This window comes from Artemia franciscana, chromosome 9, assembly GCF_032884065.1.
Source record: "Artemia franciscana chromosome 9, ASM3288406v1, whole genome shotgun sequence".
In the NCBI taxonomy this organism is placed as follows: Eukaryota; Metazoa; Arthropoda; class Branchiopoda; order Anostraca; family Artemiidae; genus Artemia; species Artemia franciscana.
The window spans coordinates 402,711-427,546 of NC_088871.1; the positions used below are offsets into that span (position 1 = coordinate 402,711).

General features: G+C 34.4%; 1 protein-coding gene across 5 annotated transcripts in view; it reads right to left on the reverse strand.

Annotated features, from left to right (window-relative positions):
* LOC136030850 (potassium voltage-gated channel subfamily KQT member 4-like) overlaps positions 1 to 24,836 on the reverse strand; it is a 317,182-nt gene that overhangs the window by 149,536 nt on the left and 142,810 nt on the right. For all 5 annotated transcript variants that reach the window (XM_065709896.1, XM_065709898.1, XM_065709895.1 and 2 more), the window contains one exon: positions 23,059 to 23,231. In XM_065709896.1, the coding sequence (XP_065565968.1) occupies positions 23,059 to 23,231 (173 nt within the window). The remainder of the gene's footprint in view (positions 1 to 23,058; positions 23,232 to 24,836) is intronic.

Genomic DNA, 24,836 nt, shown 5'->3' on the forward strand with positions numbered 1-24,836 from the left:
AAATTAAACGTCGATAAAACCAAATTCCTGATAACTCTTATCTCTACCTTCTTGGAAAATTCCCTAGTAACGCTCAAGATGGCCCCCTCCCTCCTCCACACCTTTGGCGTTGGTGGCTGCTGACAAAAGTCGGCAGGAACAAATCAAGGGAATAGACGATGTGAAAGGACTAGGAATGTGGATTTTGCCATGATCCCTGTGGTGTGAAAGATTCAATTATTTCTATTCATAGTACAAGCCACCGAGAGTACAACCTGACGAGCGTTTTTGTGCAAACGGTGAAGTACATTTTGTACTATGAGATCGAAAACGTATTATCCACATATAGCCAACAATGTCACACTTTCTTTGGTCGTCGGAGTCTGATCCGACGTCAGTAGTAATCCGCTAGGAAATCCACACATCCCCGCACTCAATAGGCTGACACGCTATATTATATAAAAATATATTGGTGCTTAACACGCATCATACAATCACAAAGCAATCACTTTCGTCCTGGAGGGTTTTTTCCTATTGAGTAGTGGTGTCAACTGTCTTAAAACTTCCAATCAAACCTTATGAATAAAACTTAATCGTTATGTCGTTCCAAATCGTAAGTTGTAAAGTGTTTGAGTGTTTGTTTATGTTTAATTTTGCACATGTTTCCCTCCCTAATTCTTGAATTTAACAAGAAATTAGTTTCATTTATTTCATTGAATTCTATATATTATAGTTTTTTGGTTTTTTTCTTTCATCGTTTAGCAGCATGTCCTCACAATTCTCTAAGTCAGAAGAAAATTAGTTTCAATTCTATATTTCATATTTTTTTTCCTTTCATCGTTTAGCAGCATGCCCACACAAACCCTAAAATTGATAAGATGCGGATTTGTTTCAAGTATTTTGTTTAAGATTTGCTTAAGTATTTCTTATGTGTTTTAAGTGTTAACAATAATTTGGCACATGGTACCACCCCCAATTCTTTAATTAAAAAAGAAGATAGTTTCTTTTATTTCATACAATTCCATATATCGTAATTTTTTTCGTTTTTTTCCTCTTATCGTTTGGCAGCATGCACGCACAAACCATACAATTGATAAGCTGCTGATTTGTTTTAAGTAACTTCATTTATATTAAATTATTGTGCTACTATTTCTTTTAATATTACTTCTAATATCAGTATAATATTCTATGTAAATGCGCTTCGTTATATCCTTTCATCCTGTACGTTGTCTTTTATAAATTGTATTCTTGACGGGCGATGTAATCATAATGGTAATAGAAAAATTACATAAAAAATTCTAATTACTGATTGTTAAAGTTGTTTTGTGGGACAATACACAATTTGAGCTCTATTTATCTCTCTGTGTTGTGACTTCAGCTTATTACGTCAGATTCGGAAAAATTCTCTGTGTGTTCAGAAATCAGATGGTTCAACTCTTGTCAATTAGGAGAGAAATGCCAGTGCTCTTTTACGAGCTGTCAGAGAGATAAACACGCCAAAACAATTTCGGTTATGGCCAGTCTTAAAATGATTCAAAATAAGAGACTTCCAAGGTAAACTATACAGAACTACTTTGGTCCAAGTTCGTAATAACTTTTTTCATCTTCTTAAATAAGCGTACAAAAAATCACCAATGTATGCCGATGCCAAAGTCAGGATCCTATTCAACTTATTTTTAAAGAGGAAGGGAGCTCCAAAAATTCAACCAAAGAAAAAAACGGTATCGCCATTTTAAAGCCAGGTATACCATCTTCGTGCAGTTTCAAATTTGGGCGACAATCATTTTAAAGATTTCCTTTCCCCATTTAGGTTATTGTTTGACTCAAGGAAAAACCTCAGAACACAATCTAGCAAATTTAAAATTCTTATCTTTTGACTAGGAATTCTTCTACCATATCTCTATCTGTCTCTCACATCCCCCTGTTTTTCTCTCTCTTTTGTAGTTTCGTTAAATATCGCCGTTTACAGTGGCTCATTCTCTTCTCTTATAATTTTTGTCTCAAGGGACTTCAATCACTTTGTTTTGCTGTCGGTGTTCAAAGAGCGTTTTAGCGCTTTCTTTCCTGTGTCTGGATCTTTCATGCTTTCAGTATATATCCAGAACTTGGATTTGCAATATGAGGAAAGCTTTTTTCTTTTGTGTCCTAAAAAAAACAACCTTAGATCTGTGTTTGATCAAGGAGCATCCAGTCATCAAAGGGCATCACAGGTCCTATCTACTTTCCTCGTCAAAAATATAACTTAGTTTCTCACCGAAACGAAGTTATTTTGTAAAAACCGTTATAGATCCCTTCGGTATATTTTATTATAATAATTCCTTCCCAAAGTCCTCAATTTCAGAAGATGCAAAAATAGCAATAAGATACCTTCTTTTATAATAGCGAAGACCAGCCTCTCGATGGCCCTGATGAAGAAGCACAATAAATGTTGAAAAAATCTATGAAGAAAGTCGTTAAAACAGGGACATTTTAAATCTTCAAGAAAACTTCACTGTAATGAGTCATGAAAAATCACTAGAAAAATTGCAACGTAGTCAGCATTATGCTGTTAGTAAGTGGGTATTTAAGCACTTAAACTGTTTTGCTTTTTGATTGAGTCGGGAAAAATCCAGGCGTTCCTTACTTTTATCTTCAAAACATAAATTACTGTTTGAGCAACCCTAGTGCAGCAAATAATTTTATCTGTTGACTTGAGTTTTTCACTCTTTTAAAGAGAATTTTTGGAACGCTGACAGATAATTGCTGTGGAAACTAAAACACACCATATATGTAGACTGTGCCGCGAATATAATATTTAAGTGCTGAACAACTATTCCAAAAAAAACAAGTTTTTTTAATTACCAAAGTAGTCAAAAAAACTACTTTGGTCCAAATTCGTAATAATTTTATTTCTTCTTCTTAAAATGTGAACAAAAATCAGCAATGTATGCTGATGCTGAAGTCAGTATCCTATTCAACTTATTTTGAAGGTTGAAGGGGGCTTCAAAAATCCAACCAAAGAAAAAAGTATTGCCATTATAAAGCCAGGTATATATCTTTGTGCAATGTTTAAATTTGGGTGACAATCATTTAAAGATATCCTTTCTAAATTTAGGTTATTGGTTGACTCAGTAAAAAACCTCAGAACATAATTTAGCTAATTTAAAATCTTATCCTTTGACTAGGAATTTCTCTATCTTATCTCTGTCTGTCCCTCAGGTCCCCCTGTTTTTCTCTATCTTTTGTAGTTCCGTTAAAAACCCCATTTATAGTGGCTCATTCCTTCTCTTACAATTCTGTCTCATGAGACTTCAATCACTCTGTCTTGCTGTCGATGTTGAAAGGGCGTTTTGGCACTTTCTCACCTATGTCTGGATCGTTCATGCTTTCTGTATTTATCCAGAACTTAGATTTGCAACATGATTTTTTTTTCTTTTGTTTCCTAAGAAAGCCTTAGATCGGTCTTTGATCAAGGAGCAACCAGTAATCAAAAAGAGTCGTAGGTCCTACCTACTTCCTCGTCAAAAATCTAACTTACTTCCTCACCAAAACGAAGTATTTATTTTGTGAAAATCCAATTAGACCAATTTCGGCATATTCTATTAGGATCTTTGCAAGAACTGACACACATATACACAAACATTTCCTTAGGAAGGGTCGTTGCAATAATATACGCTGAAAACTGTTTTGCCTATATTTAAAAAACAAAATTCAGCACTCTTGGCGGGTTATTGGAAAAGGGGTGCTACTAAGAAATTCTTGTCTCTGATCTGTCTTAAAGTTTCTGACTATGGAACCCCAAGAAACCATTTTTCCACGGTGAAGGAGCGCGATAATAAACCATAGGACATTATGCGTCCTATGGTCATTAAAATAGAGTGTCTGCAGTATCCTGGCAATGACTTATGGATTTAGGGAAATCATTTTGGGAGTATTGACAGGGGCACAGGAGCTTTAACTCTTGTGTTAAGGAAGGAATAGGGCTCAAACATTTTTTAAATTTGTATCAGCATAAGTATTGTCGCTTTGAGCCCCTATGGGATCTAAAGCTTGGGACACACTTTAAAAGCGTGAAGTTACAGTCTTTTGCAATACTCGCTGTCTGGATTAAAAAATAAACAAAAAACTGAAAGTAAGGAAAAACATTACAGCTTAAAACGAACAGAAATTATTATGTGTCATGGGGATTACTCCCTCCTCAACACTTCTCTTCGTGCTAAAGTTTTTAGCACTTTTAAAAAGCCTGTTCTTGTTCTAATTCAACAACCCTTGTGTTTAAAGTTTTTCTTAAAGAACTGGGACAAAAAGTCAAACTTTAGCGTAAAAGGTACTAAGGAGGGAGCAACCCTCTTAATACGTAAATGTATCTGTTCGGTTTAGGTTGTAATGTTGCTACTTATTTTCAGTCGAAAAAACTTGTTTTTATTTAATTTCTGATTTTTTTAAACAATGCCGGCATATCCAGCTCTCTCTCAAAGCAAACTCCCCAAGACAATTTGATCCCGGTGATACTTTACCCCGGACCATTACCGCCTAAATTAAGGGTCCAAAAGTCTTTTTGTACCTAGGATTTGCTTATAATGAAGCGTATTTTATGGTATATATTTTAAACATTTCTTGGCCATTGGACATTTTCGCCACAAAATATCTGAGAATGCCTTAGGAATGTCAAGGGGCAGATTCATTGAAGAAATAATTTAAATTCTATGTACTTTTTAAACAATAAGGAAATGTAAAATTAAAAGACAAAACATATTTCAGTATATGAAACGTTCTGCTAAAGGTAAGGAGCGATGTTAAAAACTTAAGAGCTATATATAAAATGCAAGGAAGGGTGGCTTGCGAAAACATAATGCAATAGATTTAACTCATGATTTTTAACAAGATAATATTTGGAAAATATAAAAAATGATGAGGATTCCAGAGGGCCAGTTAGAGTGTGACACGGTGGCGTGAATTGACATGGTTTATCACGGAGGATTGGCTTGCGAAAAACATGACTTAATGGGTTTAATGCATGTTTTTTATAATAAATATCTCTAAAATAAAATAGATAAATAAAAATATCTGGAAAATGTCTTAGAAATGATGAGGGGTTGCCAAGGGGCCAGCCTTAGTGTGGCACGGTGGTGTGAATTGATATGGTGTATCAAGGAGGGCTGGCTTGAAAAACAAGAATCAATGTATTTAAATCATATTTTATCATAAAAATATCTGGAAAACGTCTTGGGAATGATGAGGGGGTACCAGAGGGTTAGTCATATTGTGGCAGAGTGGTGTGAAATGCTTGGAATAACATATTATATAGTTTAAAGTCAAGGCGGGAGGTGTTAAATAATTTTTTCGGTGGTGGGGTGACTGATATCTAACACCCAGTCAAAGAAATGAGGGATCTCCATTAAGACTCCTCAGAAATAACTCCTAATGAAGTTTGAATTTATCTATAATAGCAATCCCCCCCCCTCTGGAATTGGTTGCTAGACTGGGCTAGCCACATATTGTCTCGGTGGCGTGAACTGTTTGGATTAACATTTTCAAGATTTTAAAGTTAAGCTGAGAGGTTTTAAAAGAATTTTTTGACTGAGGGGGAATGAAATCTAACACTCAGTTGAAGAAAGGGAGTAATTTTCGTGGGCTTAAATTTACCTCTAATATCAACCCTCTCTATGGAATTGGTTGCCAAGACTCCCACCTGTTGTTTTTGCTTTATATTTTATCCCATGTCATGTTTCATTCCAGGTTTAGTTTTTTCTGTTGTTGAGTTTTAATTGCTTTTCCTGTGTCTTAATAATGCTTTGTAAATTTGCTTTTGTTAATAAAATTTGTATATACAAAACTTTGTATCCTTTAGATTTATTAAATAAGAAAACAAGTTTTTTTAACGGAAAGTAAGGAGCGACATAAAACTTAAAACGAACAGAAATTACTTTGTATGTGAAAGGGGCTGCTTCCTCATCAAGTCCTCGCTCTTTACTTTAAAGTTTGATTCTTTCTCTTAACTCTACTTTTTCAAACAGTAAAAAACTTTAGCGTAAAGAGCGGATGTCGATGAGGAAGCAGCCCCTTTCATATACGAAGTAATTTCTGTTCTTTTAAGTTTTAATGCCGCTCCTTACTTTCCGTAAAAAAACTTGTTTTTTCTATTTAATTTCTGAACGTCTTTGAATCAATACATGTTTTGATTTTGGCTCTCCGCAGACGAATAATTAAAACGGAATTTGCATATTTATTTTTTTGGCTAAATGGCTTTCTCATAGTTTTGATCGAACGATTTTGAGAAAAAAAGGAGTGGGGGAGGAGGCCAAGTTGCCCTCCGGTTTTTTGGTTACTTAGAAAGGCAACTAGAACTTTAAACTTTTTACCAATGTTTTTATTTGTAAAAGGTACAAGTAACTTATAAATTAGTTTACGTAACAAACTTCTGTATTCTCATGTTTTTATTACGTATATGAGGGGATCCACCCCCTCGTCAGTACCTCGCTTTTTACGCTAAAGCTTAAATTTTGTCCCAATTTCTTAAGAATGACCACTGAATCACAAAAGCCGTAGAATAAATAGTTGAAATTACTAAAAATACTTTAGCATAAAGAGCGAGGTATTAGGAGAAGGTGAGCCCATCATATGCGTAATAATTTTTGTTCGTTATAAGTGGTTTTAATTCTGCTCCTTACTTTCAGCTGAAAAAACTTTTTCATATCTATTTTTTATTGTTTTTTTTAATAATGCTAGAAAATCCTGCGCTCCCTTCATGGAAATTTTCTTCCCCCATGATAAACTCCTCCAATGAAAGTTCTCCTAACATATCTCCCTCTTTTCAACCCCCCCCCCTCCAACCAAAAAAAAAACCTGAAAACGTCTTTACACTTCCAAATAACCATTACCATATGTAAGCACTGGTCAAAGTTTGTAACTTGTAGCCCCTCCTACGGGGACTGTGAGGGAGCAAGTCGTCCCCAAAGACACAGTTATAAGGTTTTTCAATTACGCTGAATAAAATGGCTATAAAATGGCAGAATTTTGATCCGGTGACTTTGGGAAAATAATTAGCGTGGGAGGGGGCCTAGGTGCCCTCCAATGTTTTTGGTCACTGAAAAACGGCACTAGATCTTTTCATTTCTGTTAGAATGAGTCCTCTCACAAGATTCTAGGACCACTGGGTCAATACGATCACCCCTGGGAAAAAAAAACACACAAAAACAACGAAAAACAAAAAACAAACATATAAACACGCATCCGTGATCTGCCTTCTGGCAAAAGCAAAAAATAAAAAATTCCACATTTTTGTATACAGGAGCTTGAAACTTCTACAATTCGGTTCTCTGATACGCTGAATCTGATGGTGTGATTTTTGTTAAGATTCTATGACTTTTAGGGGTTGTTTCCCCCTATTTTCTAAAATAAGGCAAATTTTCTGAGGCTCGTAACTTTTGCTGGTTAAAACTAAACTTGATGAAACTTATATATTTAAAATCAGCATTTAAATGCAATTCTTCTGATTTAGCTATTGGTATCAAAATCCATTTTTTAGAGTTTTGGTTACTATTGAGCTGGGTCGCTCCTTACTACAGTTCGTTACCACGAACTGTAACGAACTGGCAATCTAAAAAGGCAGTCTAAATCTAAATCTAGGCAATCTAAAAAGTCACTAGAAATAAGGCTAAATAACCATGGATGGCAACCCTTGCTGGTAACTTAATAAGCCGTTTGACTTGGTTTCCAAACGGTATCGAAGTCAAATTTTCTATATTGTACTATTAATCTTCAGCGGGAAAAATAAATAAATATTCTCAGTACTTTCTTTATTGAACTTGCCATTCACAGTAAATCTCAGTTATATAGCCATTTGTAATGTAATTTCATCGACATATAGACTAATATAAGATCTTCGATTACAATAAACAGGTTTGGTTTCAAAGGGGTAAATGGAATACTTTACTAGTTCTCGGAATCAATGGATTAAAGTTAACTTGAATAGCTTAAAGTGCGAACTAGTAGTTCACAAAAGTATATCTTTTTGAAAAAGCAAAGTGTGGATAAAGCCTTAACTAGTACGGACTAGTAAATGCAAGAACTTCTGATTGATTAATGCAAAAATTGGTCAGATTGTATTTCTATGGTCTCTTCAGGGGAATCACTACATTAAAAAATCACCTTATCTCGTCTTTTTTAACCTTTCGATTTGTGAGGCCAAACTGTTTAGACGTGATTGGGCGGTCTTGTTATAACTTGTAGAGTTAGGGTAAGAGATCCGAAGCAATGACAGAAAACTAGCAGCTAACGCTTACTTACCGGAAATCTTAGATAAAAACATTTAACTTCTCACGTTTGATGCCGGTGATAGAGAAAGTCAGTTTTCGTGAAAGTTCCATCATCAGAAAGTTAGGATTAGGAGCAGGATTTTTTTTTCTTTAATTCAGGAATCTGCTTGGAAAATGCTAAAAGTCAGCTCAAATGGATTATCATTTGAGTGATTTGGCTGCTCGGGAAGTTCCCTGTGGTGTCATTGGTTTTGATTGATAAGCTAATCAATAAAAAGAGACATAAACATTTAATGTCTTTTTTGTCAAATTTCGTAGTCAAATTACAAATTCTCGACAGCTCTCGGCGATGGCCAGTTCTCTAGGAGAATTTGATAATGGACCCTTAGTCTTTTTGACGGTCAATCGATGCTGAGGCTCACAAAACGATTTTAAGCTTCTGCATGGTCTTAAGTATTTGTCTCTGATATGATTGGCTCTCATATATTGGAAGAGGCTCTCAGCCTTCGTATTTATAGAGTTTGTATGCCTTGCGGGTTTTCGGAGCCACCTTCAACCAAATGAAATGGCTCAATAGTGGCTAATTTGCAGCTAACAGTATAATAATGGCTTAGTTACTTAATGGCTTTATAATATATTTGGTAATTTCCCAACTATTGCTTTAAGTGCCCAATCAGTTATTAATTAACCAATGCACTAACGCGGCTTTCACACTACCTCTGTAATTTTCTATACTGATTGGTTAAGTGACACTACGGTTGAACATAGGCTTTTAGACTTAAACATAGGCTTTCAGACTAAAGCAAGTCCTTCTACGTTAGAATAGCACAAAGGCCCATAAAGCCATCAAAATGATCATCCTAATCAACACAATCATCATAAGTGAAGCAGTCAAAATAAAAAATATGAAATTAAGATTCAAGCTCTGATCAAGCGTGCAAAGGCTTTCTAGGAAAAGTTACTGATTTATTTTCAGATTAAAATAATTATTCATCCACCAAATCCTTTTAGTTGCTAATATATTGACATTTCCGTAGCAGAAAATAAACTGACATGATACAAAATTCTAGGCAGAGCATGAGTTTACCTGGTACTACCTATGGCACGGAGAAAATTGTCTATAAGACTACATAACGTGGCTTAAAGTTTTATGTAACGCTAGTTTGAACGGTTCTATGGTGAAGCATGAAAGCGCCATAACGCGGTACTGCTTAAATCCCAGAGGGTCCGAAATTCTTTCCGATTTTGGCAAAATCAAGGTTTGATTTTTTGTAAGTATCCATCAAACACTTTGTTACATTCACAGGGGGAGGATAAAATAAACTAGGCAGAAGTTCCCTCCTCTACCTGCAGAATACCAAGTCGCAAATAATTACCCAATCAAACAGTTCGCGGTAACAAACTATAGCAAGGAGCGACCCGGCTCAATAGTAACCAAAACTCTAAAAAACTAAATTTTTATAACAATAGTTACATCAAAAGAATTGCATTTTAATGCTGATTTTAAATATACAAATTTCGTTAAGTTTATACTTGCCCATCTAAAGTTACGAGCCTGAGAAAATTTGCCTTATTTTAGAAAATAGTGGGAAAAACTCCTTAAAAGTCAGAGAACCTTAACAAAAATTACACCTTCCGATTCAGCGTATCAGAAAACCCTACAGTAGAAGTTTCAAGCTCCTGTCTACAAAAATGTGGAATTTTGCATTTTTTGCCACAAGACATATCACGGATAAGTGTTTATTTGTTTGTTCGTTTTTTGTTTGTTTTTTCAGGGGTGATCGTATCGTTCCAGTGGTCCTAGAATGTCGTGAGAGGGCTCGTTCTGGAAATTAAAAGTTCCAGTTCCATTTTTAAGTGACCAAAATATTGGAGGGCACCTAGGCCCTCTTTCACGCTCATATTTTTCCCAAAGTCACTGGATCAATATTCTGAGATAGCCATTTTATTTAGCATAGCCGAAAAACGCAATAACTATGTCTTTGGGGACGACTTACTTCCCCACAGTCCCCGTGGGGGGGGGGCTGCAAGTCACAAACCTTGACCAGTGTTTACATATAGTAATGGTTATTGGGAAATGTACAGACGCTTTCAGGGTGATTTTTTCGGCTGAAAGAGGGGTTTAGGGGAGGGGGTTATGCGGGGGAATCTTTCCATGGAGGAATTTGTCATGGGGAAAGAAAATTTCCATGAATTGGGCGAAGGATTTCTTAGCACTTTTTTAAAGAACAATGAAAAAATAAATATGAAAAAGTTTTTCCAACTGAAAGTAAGGAACCTCATTAAAACTTTAAATGAACAGAAATTATCACGCATATGAGGGGTTGACCTCCTCCTAATACCACGATCTTTACGCTAAAGTGATTCAGGGGTCACTCTTAAGGAATCGGGACAACATTTAAGTTTTAGTGTAAAGAGCGAGGTATTGACGGGGAACCCCTTCAAATACGTGATACAAACATACGGATATTGAAGTTCGTTACGTAAGTTAATTCGTAAGTTACGTATATTTTTACCAGTAAAATGTTCGCAAAAAATTTAAAGTTTTAGTTGCCTTTTAAATAACCAAAAAATTGGAGGGTAACTAGGCACACTCCCTCGCTCCTTTTTTCTCAAAATCGTCCGATAATAACTATGAGAAAGCCATTTAGCCATAAAAATAAATTAATGTTCAAATTTTATTTTAATTATTCATGTGCGGAGAGACAAAATCAAAACATGCATTAATTCAATAACGTTTAGAAATTAAATAAAAAAAAACAAGTTTTTTTAACTGAAAGTAAGGAGCGATATTAAAACTTAAAATGAACACAAATTACTCCGCGTATGAAAGGGTTGTTCCCTCCTCAACGCCTCGTTCTTTAAGCTAAAGTTTTTTACTGTTTTAAAAAGTAGAGTTGAGAGAAAGAATCACACTTCAGCGTAAAGAGTGAGGCGTTGAGGAGGGAACAGCCCCTTTCATATACGGAGTAATCTCTGTTCGTTTGATGTTTTATTATTGCTCATTACTTTCAGTTTTAAAAAAACTGTTTTTTTATTTAATTACTAGGAAGAACGTGTCTAACAGTCTGTTTTGTTTTTTGTCAAAAGCAATGCAAAAAATTGCAATTTCGCCATTTCAACTGCAATATTAAATCACATAAGACATGCCCTAGGTAAGAGCAGCTTCAAATTTTGCCCACTCCCGCGAAAATTATTTCGGGATTGCTCCCTCTCATAGTGGTAAAATTCTTGCTGACACCTATTCTTTCGTGGAACTCAATTGACTGATAGCCAATATCGATTATTCTATAAAGTTGTATAACTGAAGACGATAAAAAACGAAAAAAATAATTTTAAAAAACTTGCAGTCTTCAAATAGAATTTGGTGATCAAATACATATTGCAGGTAAAAATTATTCTAAATTATATTCTTTATTATTCTACAAAGTTGGATAACTGAAGAAAACGATAAAAAACGACAAAAATAATTAAAAAAACTTGCAGCCTTCAAATAGAATTTAGTGATCAAATACATATTGCAGGTAAAAATTATTCTATATTATATTCTTTATTATTCTATAAAGTTGGATAACTCGAGAAAACGATAAAAAACGACAAAAATAATTTAAAAAACTTGCAGCCTTCAAATAGAATATAGTGATCAAATACATATTGCAGGTAAAAATTATTCTATATTATATTCTTTATTATTCTATAAAGTTGGATAACTGAAGAAAACGATAAAAAACGACAAAAATAATTAAATAAACTTGCAGCCTTCAAATAGAATTTAGTGATAAAATACATATTGCAGGTAAAAATTCAACCCAGCTGGCATAAGTGCATTTGCTTCGTTGTTAGTGACCTGGAATCTTTCTTTCAAGAATTCAAGATTGCTCATAAATCCGTCATGGATGTGTTGTGGCGCTGTTCTACAATAGGTGCTGAAAACTAATTTTCAAGAAACTACCGAACGGAACAAAGATGTGTCAAACTTTTTTTTTTCTTTCTTTTTTTTGACTTTTCAACATAAACACCAATTTAAGGTGACTGGCCCTTTGTGGTTACAAAGAGTATATACTTTTTTCTCAGGATGAAAAGAACATTCAGACAAAGAAAGTTAAATTGCTCTATTATTATGTAATTGTTATTACTCTTATTATAATCCGAACAATGAATAAATTTATTGATCAGGTGTAATTATAATCATAAGATTAAGCTGCGAATAAAATAATAAAGAGAATTACTTGATTGTTTTACTTTTGCTAGGATGGGATGCTGAAAAAAAATTACGACCATGCTCTTATTGTGTATAAAATAGTAAAAATACAATAGTGACAGAAAAGTCTTCGAGAGACTAATATCTTTAAAGTCTATAGGCAAATGATTGTTTATTAGACAAAGTCTGATGAAAAAACACACATTTGAATGAAAAATCTAGTTACTAAGCGCTGCATCTCCCGTACTGTGCAGTGGAAATTCAGTTGTCGCTCCCAAAATGTGGTCAAATAGTTTTTTTTGAAAAGTAACAAAATTTTCCTTCAAATATAATAGACAACGGATTCTAGCATTCTAGTTATTAAAAAAAAGTTTATCTACGTGCCTGAAGTTGCATATAATTTGGAAAGACGTGGATTTCAATAGTAGGTAACATGTAAAGAGTAAAAGAATGGGAACAGAATGAAAGTTATTATTTTGTCCTCCCTTTTCTGTCCCATTTCTTCCCTTTTCTATCTCTTCTTCTCAACTGAGCCTTCTTTCTCTCCCGTCTTTTTACGCTTTTCTTTGGGATAGAGCCTGTATGGCGTCCAGTTTTTTGCCTTCGCTATGGGATTTTATGAAAAGGCATCATAGCATACACACAAAACATATTCGCCACTCTGTTTGCGATAAAATAAAAAAAATCAAGTTTTTTCAACTAGTAGTAAAGAGCAACATTAAAACTTAAAACGAACAGAAATTGTTACGTATATGAGGGGGTTTGCCCCCTAGTCAATTCCCCGCTCTTTACGCTATAGTTCGAATTTTGTTCCAATTCTTTAAGAATGACCCCTGAATCACAAATCACAAAAAAAAACTTTAGCTTAAAGAGTGAGGTATTGACTAGAAGTTGAACCCCCTCATATACGTAACAACTTCGGTTCGTTTTGAGTTTTTAATGTTGCTCCTTGTTTTCAGTTGAAAAAACTTGTTTTTTTACATTTAATTTCTGATATTTTTAATTTAAATAATGCTTGGAAATCTGACGCCCGCTTGATAAAAATGTCCCTTCCCCCATGAAAACTTCGTCCATGGAAATATCCTCTCAGGTAACTCCCTCCACTGACGCTCCTACCCCAACTAGAAAAAATCCCTTTGAAAACGTCTGTATGCTTCCCAATAACTAATACTATACATAAACAATGGGCAAAATCCATAACTATCAGCCCTTCTCCCGAGGACTGTGGTGATTAACTCATCCTCAAAGACATAGTTATTAGATTTTTTGATCATGCTGAACAAAATGGCTATCTTAAGATTTAAGATAGCCTTTGGGGAAAAATGAGTGTGGGAGGGGTCTTGTTGCCCTCCAATTTTTTGTCACTTAAAAAGGACACTAGAAACTTTAATTTACGTTCAAATGCACCCTTTTCTAATCTTCTAGGACCATGCATCTGTGATCGGTCTTCTGGCATAAAAAGAACTATTCCACATTTTTGCATTTATTGCATTATTTATATTATTCCACATTTATAGGAGCTTGAAACCTCTACAGTAGGGTCCTCTGATACGCTGAATATTATGTTTTGATTATTATTAAGATTCATTGAATTTTTGGAGGCAAATCTTCCCAGGCTCGTAACTTTTGATGGATAACACTAAACAAGATGAATTATACATATTTTGAATCAGCATTATAATTTGATTCTTTTGATGTATCTACTGATATTAAAATTCCGTTTTTTAAAGTTTCGGTCAGTATTGAGGGAGTCGCCCCTTGCTTACAGTTTGTGGTTATCAAAGAAGAAAATTTACAACTCAAGACTGTTGATGAGCACAATTATTCATCTCTCTCAGATAAATCTAGTGAATGAACCGGAAATAATTATTTTGTTCTGTATAAATATGCTAGTTTTAATTTTATTGCTTTAGTATTACTGCTGATGAGGATCGATGTATACGTGGTCGAGATATCCTAGTATGCGTTTTCATTGTCAATTAAATAGACTTATCTCTGTATGAATGTCTATTTGTTTGTCATAGAAAGGCAGAGTAGCCTTGGAAAAAATACGTAATTTAAGGTATTACGTCGAAAAAACAAAAGCAAGGAACAAAATTCCACCTCGTGTTTATGACCTGTCTTCTTCGACAGGATAGATTGAATATAAATATGTAAATGAATTCTGACGATGTGACTGAAAGAAGTTGGTAAAATTCATCGCACAAAAAGGTGTCTGAGAAAGAGGGGAAGGGATATGGGCATTATAGAACTGAGATAAAATGGAAAAAAAAATTGGTCGAGAGGTGAGAAGTTAGACGGGAATCGGATTAAAGCGGAGCATCCGTGGTCAAAATATCTTGAAGTAGATAATCCTTCGAAGGGAAATTCAAGGAAAATAATGCTTTATTGTTCGACCAGACCTTCAATGTTCAAATAAATAACCCAGTAAACCCAAATAAAACCAAAAGGTAGGACCTAAGGCGAAGTGGCTATATAGAATTAACCACTGAAGTGTTGCAACCCCTGCAAAAAGAACAACGACTTAGCATCGCTGAAGACCTGTTCTCTGATGAAGATATGTTGAAGAACAGTTCTCCAAGTCCCTTAATTAAGGATATATGAAAGAAACAGGGGAAGGTGCGGTTGTTTAAAAAAAATTCCCAGATATTGTGATCAAACAGTTCGTGGTAACGAACTGTAAGTAAGGAGTGACCTGGCTCAATAGTAACCGACATTCTAAAAAACGGATTTTTGATACTAATAGATCCATAAAAAGAATCGGATTCTCATGCTAATTTAAAATATATAGGTTTGATCAAGTTTGGTCTCACCCATCAAAAGTTACAACCCTGACAAAATTTCCCTAATTTTTGGTAAAAGGGGGAAAAACTTCCTAAAAGCCATTGAATCCTAAAGAAAATCGTACCATCATATTCAGTTTATCTGAAAACCCTACTGTAGAGGTTTCAAGCTCCTATATGCTAAAATATGGAATTTTGTCTTTTTTTTTTGCCAGAAGAAAGATCATGAATGCGTGTTTATTTTATTTTCTTTCTAGGGATGATCATATCAACCCAGTGGTCCTAGAATATAATGAGAGGGTTCATTCGAATGGAAACTAAAAATCCAGTGACCTTGTTAGATGAACAAAAAGATTTGAGGGCCACTGACCCCTCTCCCATGCCCAGGGGTGGATTCCTATAGGGAGAATCTTCCTTAGGGAGGGAAATTTCTAGGGGTTGGATTTTCCAGGGGAAATGTTACACTGGAGGATTTGAAAGAATTACTATACGAAATCCTTTTTAATTGTCATACATTGTCTTAGCCAAATTTCACATGTGGAAATGTTCTGGGGAATTATTCGGGGACTATTTTCCGTGTGTTTTCATTTCTGGAAAATAATTTGCACGGAAACGGGCTTCCGCGTTCTGGAGTGATCGAGAAACCGATTAAAGATTAAAGTCTTATTCAAAAGAAAGAATACCAAGGAGAATTTTTCAGGCTGAATCTTCCGCAAGTAATTTTACGGGGAAGGGTATTTTCAGAGAAGATGTACCTGTCTGGGCGGAATTTCACAGGAGGGGGGGGGGAATTTACATTGGATGCATTTTCTATAGAGGGTTACCGTGGATTTTTTTTATAGAGAAAAATCTATTTCTATAGATTCCTATCTATTTCTATAGAGGGTTTTTTTCCGTGAGGGGAGGGGGTATATTTCATAGAGAATGGGCCAGATTTACCCTTATTATTTGAGTAAGGATCAGAAATATAAAATATAAAAAAACAAGTTTTTTAACTGAAAGTTAGGAGCAACATTAAAGGTCAAAACAAACAGAAATTATTCCATATATGAAGGATTGCCCCTTCCTAAATTCCTTGCTCTTCACGATGAAGTTTGACTGTTTGTCTGTGTTTTTTAAGAATGGCTACTGAAACACGGGGTCGATTTAATTGGAATAGGAAGATTTTTGAAAGTGCTAACAACTTTAGCCTAAAGAGCCATGTTTTGAGGAGGGAGCACCCTTCATAGAAGGAGTAAATCAGTCATAATAAATATATAAATTTCGTTTTAATTTTTTATGTAACGTGAACCAACTTTGAGCCTGCATTAGTTGAAACATGTTCAGAGATTAAATATAAAACAGCAAGTTTGTTTTAACTGAAAGTAAGCAGCGACATTAAAACTTAAAACAAACAGTAACTATTCCATATAAGAAAGGAGTTGTTCACTCGTTAATGCCTGGCTCTTTACGCTAAAGTTTGACTATTTGTCACAACTCTGCTTTTTCTAACAATTAAATAAAAAAACAAACAAGTTCCTTTTAACGGAAAGTAAGGAGCGACATTAAAACTTAAAACGAACAGAAATTACTCCGTGTATGAAAGGGGCTGTTCCTTCCTCAACACCCCGCTCTTTACGCTAAAGTTTGACTATTTCTCTCAATTCTACTTTATAAAACAGTAAAAAACTTTAAGGTAAGGAGTAGGACGTTGAGGAAGCAACAGCCCGTTTCATACACGGAGTAATTTCTGTTCGTTTTAAGTTTTAATGTCGCTCCTTACTTTCAGTTAAAAAAAAATTAATTTAATTTCTGAACGTTTTTGAATTAATGCATGCTTCATAAATGAATAATTAAAACGAAATTTGCGTATTATTTTTTTTTTGCTAAATGGCTTTCTCTTAGTTTTGATCAGACGAGAAGGCCTAGTTGCCCTCCAATTTTTCAGTTACTTAAAAAGGCAACTATAACTTTTAATTTTCAACGAATGTTTTTATTAGTAAAAAATATAAGTAACTTACAAATTAAGTTACGTAACGAACTTCTATATTCGTATATTTTTGTTATGTATATGAGGGGGTTTGCCCCCTCGTTAATACCGAGCTCTTTACACTAAAGTTTTAATTTTGTCCCAATTCTTTAAGATTGACCCCTGAATCACAAAGGCTGTAGAGTAAATAGTTTAAATAGTAATAAACTAAAAATACTTTAGCATAAAGACAGAGGTATTTAGGAAGAGATGAACCCCCCATATGCGTAATAATCTCTGTTCATTTTAAGTTTTAATGCTGGTCCTTACTTTCAGTGGAAAAAAAATTTTCATATTTATTTTTTGTTGTTTTTTTAAAATGATGCTAGAAAATCCTGCGCCCCCTTCATGGAATTTCTCTTCTCACATGACAAAAACCTCCAAGGGAAGATCCTCCCACGTAGCCCTCTCCCCTCAACCCCCCAACGAAAACAAAACCCCTGAAAAGGTCTGTACACTTCCGAATAACCATTATTATGTATAAACGCTGGTCAAAGTTAGTATGTTGCAGCCCCTCCCCCGGGTACTGTGGGGGAGTAAGTCAGCCTCAAAGACATAGTTATTATGTTTTTCGACTATGTTGAATAAAATGGCTATCTCAAAATTTTGATCCGTAGTCTTTGGGAAAAAATGACCGTAGGAGGGGGCCTAGGTGCCCTCCAATTTTTGGTCACTTGAAAAGGGAAATATAACTTTTAATTTCCGTTAGAATGAGCCCTCTCGCGACATTCTAGGGCCACTTGGTCGATACGATCACCCCTGGGGGAAAAAAACAAACAAACCAAATAAATAAACACGCACCCGTGATCGGTCTTCTGGCAAAAAATACTAAGTTCCACATTTTTGTAGATAAGAGCTTAAAGCTCCTACAGTAGGGTTCTCTGACACGCTGAATGCGATGGTGTAGTATTTTCTTAAAATCATATGACTTTTAGGGGGTGTTTCCCCCTATTTTCCAAAATAAGGCAAATTTTCTCAGGCTCGTAACTTTTGATGAGTAAGACTAAATTTGATTAAACTGATATATTTAAAATAAGCATAAGAATCCAATTCTTTTGATGCATCTATTAATATCAAAATTCCATTTTTTAGAGTTTCGTTTACTATTGAGCCGGGTCGCTCCTTACTACAGTTCGTTACCACGGACTGTTTGATAAAAACTTCAGTTACTCTCCATGCCTGGCACAGAGGCACTGGAGTAATATACGTGCTTTTTCAAGGATCGAATAAAAAACAACAGCAGTTTTTTCCACTGAAAGTAAGGAGCAACATCTAAACTTAAAACGAACAGAAATTATTACGTATATGAGGGAGTTTTCCCCTCCTCTACACCTCGTTCTTCACACTAAAGTTTTGCAGCACTTTAAAAAAGGTAACTTATTGTTCAAATCAAATAACCCTGTGTTTCAGGAGTCGACTTTAAAGAACTGGGATGAAATTTTAACTTTAGCGTAAAGAGCAATGTGTTGAGGAAGGGTTAAACTTGTTTCTCTTATAAAAATTATCTATTTTCTAAAAATAAAATTTTCGAAAATTATAAATTATTTATGCGAAACAAACAAATGCATCAACCGCCAGAATCAAGATTGTTTAGGCTAAAGACCCGCCGAAAAAAATCTTAATAATTATTCTGCTATTAAAAAAAAGAAGAAGGAATAATTGGAAAGTATTGTGCGCATTGTGTTCAGTTTATAGTGTGTTCAGTTTATTGCGTTTTGTTTATTGTTCAGCTAAAGAGCCGCTGAAGGAACCTTAACAAATATACTGCAATCAACAAAAGAGGTAGGGAAAGATAACGAAAGTATTATGTACACTGTGTTCAGCTTATACTGTGTTCAGTTTATTGTGTACAGTTTATTGCGTTCATCTAAAGACCCGCTTAAGAAACCTTAATAATTATACTGATATCAACAAAAAGAAGAAGGAGGAAGAGGGAGAATATTGTTGATATTGCATTCAGTTTATAGTGTGTTCAGATTATTGTGTTTTGTTTATTGTTCAGCTAAAGACCCGCTGAAGGAACCTTAATAGTTATACTGATATCAACAAAAAGAAGAAGGAAAAAGCAGGAGAGTAGTGTAGGTATTGCATTCAGTTTATAGTGTGTTTAGTTTATTGTGTTAAGTTTATTGCCTTTTTTTTTTATTGTTCAGCTAAAGACCCGCTGGAGGAACCTTAACAAATATACTGCAACCAACAAAAGAGGTAGGGAAAGATAACGAAAGTATTATGTACACTGTGTTCAGTTTATACTGTGTTCAGTTTATTGTGTACAGTTTATTGCGTTCATCTAAAGACCCGCTGAAGAAACCTTAATAATTATACTGATATCAACAAAAGAAGAAGGAAGAAGAAGAAGAGTATTGTGTGCATTGTGTTCAGTTTATAGTGTGTTCAATTCAGTGTGTTTAGATTCTTGTGTTCAGCTAAAGACTCTCTGAAGAAACCTTAATAATTATACTGCTATCAACAAAAATAAGAAGAAAAAAGAAGGAAAGTACTGTGTTCAAGTTTATAGTGTGTTCAGTTTATTGTGTTCAGCTAAATACCCGCTGAAGAAACCTTAATAATTACACTGCTATCAATAAAAAGAAGAAGGTAAAAAAAAGGAAAGTATTATGCGCATTGTGTTCATTTTATAGTGTATTCAGTTTATTATGTTCAGTTTCTTGTGTTCAGCTAAAGACCCACTGAAGAAACCTTAATAGTAATTTGTTATCAAGAAAAAGAAGAAGGAAGAAGAAGGAAAGTATTGTGTGTATTGTGTTCATTTTATAGTGAGTTCAGTTTATTGTGTTCATTTAAAGACTCGCTGAAGAAACCTTGATCATTATACTGCTATCAACAAAAAGAAGAAGAAAAAAGAAGGCAAGTGCTGCATGTACTGTGTTCATTTTATAGTGTGTTCAGTTTATTGTGTTCAGCTAAAGACCCGCTGAAGAAATTTTAATAATTATACTACTATGAACAAAAAGAAGAAGGAAGAAAAAGGAAAGAATTGTTTGTATTGTGTTCAGTTTATAGTGTCCTCGGTTTACTGTGTTTAGTTTATTGTATCAAACAGTTCGTGGTAACGAACTGTAGTAAGGAGCGACCCGGCTCAATAGTAACCAAAACTCTAAAAAATTGAGTTTTGATATCAATAGCTACATCAAAAGAATCGCATTTTAATGCTGATTTTTAATATGTAAGTTTCATCAAGTTTAGTCTTACCCATCAAAAGTTACGAGCCTGAGAAAATTTGCCTTATTTAAGAAAATAGGGAGAAACACCCCCTAAAAGTCGTAGGATCTTAACGAAAATGACACCATCAGATTCAGCGTATCAGAGAACCCTACTATAGAAGTTTCAAGCTCCTATCTACAAAAATGTGGAATTTTGTGTTTTTTGTCAGAAGACAAATCACGGGTGCGTGTTTATTTGTTTGTTTGTTTTTTTTTTTTCTTTTCCCCAGGGGTCATCGTATCGACCAAGTGGTCCTAGAATGTCGCAAGAGGGCTCATTCTAACGGAAATGAAAAGTTCTAGTGCCCTTTTTAAGTGACCAAAAAAATTGGAGGGCATCTAGGCCCCCTCCCACGCTCATTTTTTTCCCAAAGTCAACGGATCGAAATTTTGAGATAGCCATTTTGTTCAGCATAGTCGAAAACCATAATAACTATGTCTTTGGGGATGACTTACTCCCCCACAATCCCTAGGGGAGGGGCTGCAAGTTACAAACTTTGACCAGTGTTTACATATAGTAATGGTTATTGGGAAGTGTACAGACGTTTTCAGGGGGATTTTATTTTGTTTGGGGGTGGGGCTGAAGAGAGGGGGCTATGTTGGAGGATCTTTCCTTGGAGGAATCTGTCATGGGGGAAGAAAAATTCAATGAAAAGGGCGCAGGGTTCTCTAGCATTACTATAAAAAAACAATGAAAAATAAACATGAAAACGTTTTTTCAAATGAAAGGAAGAAGTAGCATTGAAACTTAAAACGAACAGAGATAATTACGCATATGAGGGGTTCTAAAACTACTTTAGCATAAAGAGCGAGGTACTTAGGAGGAGATAAATACCTTGCTCTTTATGCTAAAGTATTTTTAGTAACTTCAACTATTTATTCTACGGCCTTTCTGATTCAGGGGTCATTCTTAAAGAATTGGGACAAAACTTACGATTTAGTGTAAAGAGCGAGGTATTAACGAGGGTACAAACCCCCTCGTATACATAATAAAAATATAAGGTTATGAAAGTTTGTTACGCAAGTTAATTCTTAAGTTACGTGTATTTTTTACTAATAAAAACGTTTATTAAAAATTAAAAGTTCTATTTGCCTTTTTAAGTAACCGAAAAATTGGAGGGCAACTAGGCCTCCTTCTCCGCCCCTTATTTTTCAAAATCGTCTGATCAAAACTAAGAGAATATATAATATACAAGTTTCATTTTAATAATTTATGTGCGGAGAGCCAAAACCAAACATGCATTAATTCAAAAACGTTCAGAAATTAAATAAAAAAAACTAATTTTTTTTAGCTGAAAGTAAGGAGCTACATTAAAACTGAAAACGAACAGAAATTACTCCGTATATGAAATGAGTTGTCCCCTCCGCAATCCCTCGCTCTTTACGCTAAAGCTTTCAATTGTTTTAAAAAGTAGAATTGTGGCAGAGTCAAACTTTAGCATAAAGAGCGAGGGTTTGCGGAGGGGACAACTCATTTCATATACGGAGTAATTTCTGTTCGTTTTAAGTTTTAATATAGCTCCTTACTTTCAGCTAAAAAAATTAGTTTTTTTTTATTTATTCAGCTAAAGACCCACTGAAGAAACCTTAACAGTTATACTGCAATCAGCAAAAAGGAGTAGGAAAAAATAAGGAAAGTATTATGAGCATTGTGTTCAGTTTATAATGCGTTCAGTTTATTGTGTTCAGTTTCTTGGGTTCAGCTAAAGGTCCGCTGAAGAAACCTAAGTATTTATACTTTTATCGAGAAAAGGAAGAAGAAAGAAGAAGGCAAGTAATGTGTGTATTGTGTTCAGTATATAGTGTGTTAAGTTTATTATGCTATCAACAAAAAAAGAAGGAAAAAGAGAGAAAGTATTGCGCGTATTGTGTTCAGTTTATTGTGTTCAGCTAAAGACACGCTGAAGAAACCTTAATAATTGTACGGCTATCAACAAAAAGAAGAAGGAAAAAGAAGGAAAGTATTGTGCGCATTATGTTCTGATTATAGCGTGTTGAGTTTATTGTTCTATCAACAAAAAGAAGAAGGAAAAAGAGGGAAAGTATTGCGCGTATTGTGTTCAGTTCCCTATGTTCAGCTAAAGACCCTCTGAAGAAACCTTAATAATTATACTGCAATCAACAAAAAGAAGAAGGAAAAAGAATGAAAGTATTTTTTTCATTTTTTTATGTTCAGTTTATTGTGTTCAGCTATATACCCAATGAAGGTACCTTAATAATTAAATCTTAATAGTAAATCTTTTATCTCTCTCCCCCCCCCCCCTGAAGTATCTTTGGGTGTATCTTTGCCACTTCCAAGACAAAGCGTTGTTAATAGGGACTCAAGATTCTAGAAAAGGTCAAATTCGATGATTAAAGTAACCTTCCAGAACTAACCGGACGTCATTAAAGCAAAAAAATTCCTTGGGAGAGAATAAATCACTATATCTAGGGATGAGCCTGGAAAAACAATCTAAATTTGAAAATCCAATTTACTAGATTGACAAAGCAAAACAGTATACGTTACCAAATAATAAGAAAAATGTTGTTATTTTTCTATTTTGCTTCTTAAAAACAAAATATATAATCATTTTTGATTGAACAAGTAGATCAATCCTTTAAAGTTAAATAGGTATCAAATTCTGACCTGTCTGTGAGCATAAACTACAGATCCAAGAAGTTTCCAAGTTCCCCCTCTTCTGTCCATGCGAACCATCCTTAAAATTTGAAAAAAACGAAGGATACGAAGGGTGGATGTGGCAAACCGTCCGTTCGTCCCAACAGAAATAACAACAATTGAGGCACATATAGTTATAATATCTGAAAAAATAAAATTGAAAATGCACAAAAAGACAAATTGTGTGAAATAAATTAAATCTGAGAAAATGTTGATTTTTCATACATGAAGTGCGCACAGGCTTAAAGATATCTGGTCATATGCGTGAGCGGATCTACCACATAAAATCTTGAGAGGATCATACAGGATCTCAAAAAGTAAGATCCTAAACGTATAAGATACTTTTATTATGCTAAAACCAAATAAACCCGATACAGTGAGCCTCACACTCTTAAAAAGACGTGAATTCCATGAATAAGTAAGTTCTTAATATTTTTGTTGTTGTTGAATTCATTCCTCAAAGTATATTTAGTTTTATTGGTGCGGTTTAAGATTTTTTTTTTTTTTTTTACTAGAAAGCGACGTAAAACTATAAAATAGTATTAATCTGTTATGTATGAGGGTCCTATTTCCCCAGTAAATCTTATATTCTAAACTAAAATTTAAATCTTTTGTCTCGCTGGTCCGAGGATGAAGGCTCTAACAAAAGTAAAGCGTGACATTTTTTTTCTTTTTTTTTTATCATGAGGATACAATAATGCAAGAATTCACCTGGTTGTATCATATTGGCTCGAGAATAAAGGGCTTGTTTATTTGTATTTGTTTTAAATAATAAAATTTTTACTAGAATTGTTTTTAAAGTGAATTGGAAACCCTTTCATTTACCATTTACGATAAAAACTATAAAATAGGTAGAAGGCCATTTTCTCTATTCTAAGGTTTTTAAGATACGAGTCTCATTATATGGAGAGCAGAAGTGTCTGATAAGTGTCTTCTTATCACTAAGACGTAAGCTACTAGCCCTCTATTCAATAAAATACTTTTTTATTTCGCCGACAGTTTAAGACATGTTTTCCAAGAGTGAGAACGTATTTCTAACACATTAGAACCCGTTCACAATTTACCTTTGAGTCTCATTTCTTTCTTAAAACAGCCTAAGATAGAATATACTCGTTAAAATTTGCTTTCTCCCAAAATCCAATTTTAAAGGTTGAAGGATCATGACGAAACGTTCTTACGATCATATTTTATATCTACGAAGCTTAAGGAAGTTAAAGGAAAGTTAAAAATTGAAGAAAGAGAAAATTCAAAATATTCCTTTTATGACATCCATATTTACTTTTTTAATTTTTATTTACTAAGCAAAATCAGGTTAAAGTAAGAAAAATCTAAGCAATAGGCAATAATCAATATTTTTTACTAGAGTGTATTTATTCTTGGCTCGCCAGATTCAGTTGTCTTTTCTTTTATTTTGGTTTACTTCTGAAATGAATTCTAGGAATTTAAATTTTGTTTTAGTCTTTTAATGTTCTTAACTTTCTGTCATGTGGACTTTTTTCTTCTTCGTATCTTTCACTTGTGTTCATATGTTAGAGAAGGAAAAGCCATAGAAATAGATTGGCAGAGATTTTGGTTGAAAGCTTACAGTCAAGGAAACCCAAAATGTGGTTTAAGCACAAGATGTGCTTGATCACATTATTTCTACTGTAGCATCTACACTATTTGACTGTAGCACTTCAGATGATATAACAGCAGCCCCATCTACATACTGCTTTCTGTTAAATATCCCGCAAAATTAGCATTAAAAT